The sequence below is a fragment of the Haplochromis burtoni genome, unplaced genomic scaffold (genome assembly GCF_018398535.1).
Source record: "Haplochromis burtoni strain Fernald_Lab_line unplaced genomic scaffold, NCSU_Asbu1 Contig_1029, whole genome shotgun sequence".
NCBI classification, from domain to species: Eukaryota; Metazoa; Chordata; class Actinopteri; order Cichliformes; family Cichlidae; genus Haplochromis; species Haplochromis burtoni.
Window position 1 is genome coordinate 18,904 of NW_024583390.1, and position 3,970 is coordinate 22,873.

The 3,970-nt window shown below is 36.5% G+C and overlaps 1 protein-coding gene across 1 annotated transcript; it reads right to left on the reverse strand.

The window, feature by feature from the left end:
* Positions 1 to 638: 638 nt before the first annotated feature.
* Positions 639 to 3,970, reverse strand: LOC121812998 (the record flags this gene model as incomplete). The annotated part of the gene is made up of 9 exons (XM_042216366.1): positions 639 to 1,007; positions 1,104 to 1,153; positions 1,435 to 1,551; positions 1,655 to 1,772; positions 2,482 to 2,568; positions 2,665 to 2,714; positions 2,987 to 3,103; positions 3,207 to 3,563; positions 3,652 to 3,970. Coding segments are annotated over 9 exons (1,314 nt in total), but the record flags the coding sequence as incomplete, so codon positions are not given.

A 3,970-nucleotide genomic window follows, 5' to 3' on the forward strand; every position in this document is an offset into this window, starting at 1 on the left:
GTGAATGTGAGTGTGAATGGTTGTCTGTCCCTATGTGGCCGTGCTTTGCTTTTCCCAGCTATGTTCCATATTTGTAATTGCCTCATGTGTGTATTTAAGTACTCCGTTTCCCCCTGTTCTTTGTTACGTCATTCAATCAAGGGATGCTGTGTGGCAGGTAGAGAGTGGACCCAAATGCAGAACTTTGCAAACAAACATGAACTTAAAAGGTAGCACTGGCAAACATGACAAAACATAAAGCACAGTTAACTGGAGTAGGCTTACTGAAATGCTAACATTGACTGATAGAGCGTATGCAACATGAAGGATATAACGACGGCATGGTAAATGGTAAATGGCCTGTATTTGTATAGCGCTTTACTTAGTCCCTATGGACCTCAAAGCGCTTTACACTCCATTCAGTCATCTACTCATTCACACACTGGACATGACAAAGATCTGAGGAAACTCAGGATACGCTTAACTAAGAACAAGAAAGTGCAACTCAAAACAGTTGAGTGAAGATCCAGGACAGTGACAGAAGGTGAAATAAGCACATAGATGTGTATTTATGCTGAAAGAACTCTTGTGCAAAGTAATTAAACATCCCAACACCAGCCCCAGCCCTTAAAATAAAACTGCCCCCCCCCAATAAAACCTGATGCCTGTAGTGTGAACTAAAGTGTCATAGGCACTAAATGTAATCTTCTTCTAACTGTGAAAACCAAGGCAACCATTTTTCACAGATAAAAAACTACTGATGTCACAAGTACAACAAATACTGACAGCACAAATTGCATTAGTGATGAAGCAAATTTATGACAAAGACTGAAACTAACAATACCAAAAAGTCACAAACATAGACTCTGTAAAGGGATGTCAGGTTTATTTTCAAGGACATACTCAATATGTTGATACTTCATCAACATTTAGGAGTAGACACTAGTCTCAGTAAACTCCCTCTTCCTTCTTCCTCTGGTTTTTCGTTCAGAGAAATTCAGTGCAGCGTAGTTTATATCAGCTTCAGTCTGTGTTATAATAAGAATACACAAACATAGTTTAGATTGTGATGAGGAACTCTTTAGACATATTTGAACTGAACAGCTGTAATTTCTCTTACTTACTGATTGGAAGAAATTGTCGGTTTGGACTTCTGTCATAGCGCTTTCGTGTCCTTAAAATATACATTGCAACAATAAATTATAATAATGAAATGCACTAAATGTGATATTACCTTGTGAATTTATTGTCACAAAAATCTCACTCATAGACATAGATACATGCATTAAACAAATTCAGGTACACAAAGTAAAGGCAGTCATTGTGGGGAAGGAGGTGTCGTACAGATTCATTAACAATTAATTAACAAAAGTTTACCTTATGGTGTTATAGGAAAACTCATTTAAAGATTTTGTTTGTAAAAGGCATGACTCTTTACCTTCAGATAACACTTACCTTTACTTTTCTTACATACACTTCGTCTGCAGATGAGGAAAACATTTCCAATGACTGAAATGGCCAAACAGCTTATTAATATTGCCATTTGATTAAACACGAGCTGTGTTGTTCGCTCTACAAAAAAGAACACAAAAATTACATTCTTAAAAAGTCTTATAACTTATCTTGATATTAACATAGTTTAGCATAAATGCCAGCAAATAAAACAAAATCATACCAAGTTCAACTGTAGTTCCGTTTCCCAATAATATCTCCCCACATGTGGCCACAGCGCAGTAGTAAGTCCCAGCATCAGAGGAGCTGACGTTCTTAGAAAGCTGATAAAAACATCTTTTCTGAACTGGCAAACATGACAAAACATAAAGCACAGTTAACTGGAGTAGGCTTACTGAAATGCTAACATTGACTGATAGAGCGTATGCAACATGAAGGATATAACGACGGCATGGTAAATGGTAAATGGCCTGTATTTGTATAGCGCTTTACTTAGTCCCTATGGACCTCAAAGCGCTTTACACTCCATTCAGTCATCTACTCATTCACACACTGGACATGACAAAGATCTGAGGAAACTCAGGATACGCTTAACTAAGAACAAGAAAGTGCAACTCAAAACAGTTGAGTGAAGATCCAGGACAGTGACAGAAGGTGAAATAAGCACATAGATGTGTATTTATGCTGAAAGAACTCTTGTGCAAAGTAATTAAACATCCCAACACCAGCCCCAGCCCTTAAAATAAAACTGCCCCCCCCAATAAAACCTGATGCCTGTAGTGTGAACTAAAGTGTCATAGGCACTAAATGTAATCTTCTTCTAACTGTGAAAACCAAGGCAACCATTTTTCACAGATAAAAAACTACTGATGTCACAAGTACAACAAATACTGACAGCACAAATTGCATTAGTGATGAAGCAAATTTATGACAAAGACTGAAACTAACAATACCAAAAAGTCACAAACATAGACTCTGTAAAGGGATGTCAGGTTTATTTTCAAGGACATACTCAATATGTTGATACTTCATCAACATTTAGGAGTAGACACTAGTCTCAGTAAACTCCCTCTTCCTTCTTCCTCTGGTTTTTCGTTCAGAGAAATTCAGTGCAGCGTAGTTTATATCAGCTTCAGTCTGTGTTATAATAAGAATACACAAACATAGTTTAGATTGTGATGAGGAACTCTTTAGACATATTTGAACTGAACAGCTGTAATTTCTCTTACTTACTGATTGGAAGAAATTGTCGGTTTGGACTTCTGTCATAGCGCTTTCGTGTCCTTAAAATATACATTGTAACAATAAATTATAATAATGAAATGCACTAAATGTGATATTACCTTGTGAATTTATTGTCACAAAAATCTCACTCATAGACATAGATACATGCATTAAACAAATTCAGGTACACAAAGTAAAGGCAGTCATTGTGGTGTCGTACAGATTCATTAACAATTAATTAACAAAAGTTTACCTTATGGTGTTATAGGAAAACTCATTTAAAGATTTTGTTTGTAAAAGGCATGACTCTTTACCTTCAGAAAACTCTTACCTTTACTTTTCTTACATACACTTCGTCTGCAGATGAGGAAAACATTTCCAATGACTGAAATGGCCAAACAGCTTATTAATATTGCCATTTGATTAAACACGAGCTGTGTTGTTCGCTCTACAAAAAAGAACACAAAAATTACATTCTTAAAAAGTCTTATAACTTATCTTGATATTAACATAGTTTAGTATAAATGCCAGCAAATGAAACAAAATCATACCAAGTTCAACTGTGGTTCCGTTTCCCAATAATATCTCCCCACATGTGGCCACAGCGCAGTAGTAAGTCCCAGCATCAGAGGAGCTGACGTTCTTAGAAAGCTGATAAAAACATCTTTTCTGATGGTCAGATCTTTTCTCACATTGATCAGTTCTATTTCCATGAGTGTAAATGATGTTTGTATGAGATTTATTAGATCCAGCTCTGAACCAGAAAACATTATTAATTCCTGCACACGTCTTGTTCTCAGAATCAGAGAGAACTGAACACTGTAGAGTTGCTGTGTCTCCTGGACGCAGTGGATTTGATTCTGTCGGCTGCTGTACAACAATATAGTTTGATGTCCTTTCAGTGTTTCCTGCATAATATAAAATGTATTACAATGACATTCTTCAAAAAATACTCTGAAAGATTAAAAAGTTTGTAAAAGTTGGTCTGTTTATTACCTTTAACTAACAAATATGTCCCACTCCATTCAAGATTATGCCATGCTGTGGTTCCACAATGATAAATTCCCTCATCCTCTTGGATTGTCTCCAGAATAGTCAGTTTGCTAAAATTGTTTGCGTTCTTTGCAGGAAATCTTGATTTCAAAAACGGAGAAGCATACACAGGTTCTGTATCTCGATACAGTGTCACAATTAATTTAAGTGTATCCCCAACACTCTGCCTGTACCAGTATACTTTACTCCTGATCTCCATGGGTATATCACACTTTAAGGTTGCTGGTTCACCAAGCTGAACCATTTTCACTGGAACCAGAGA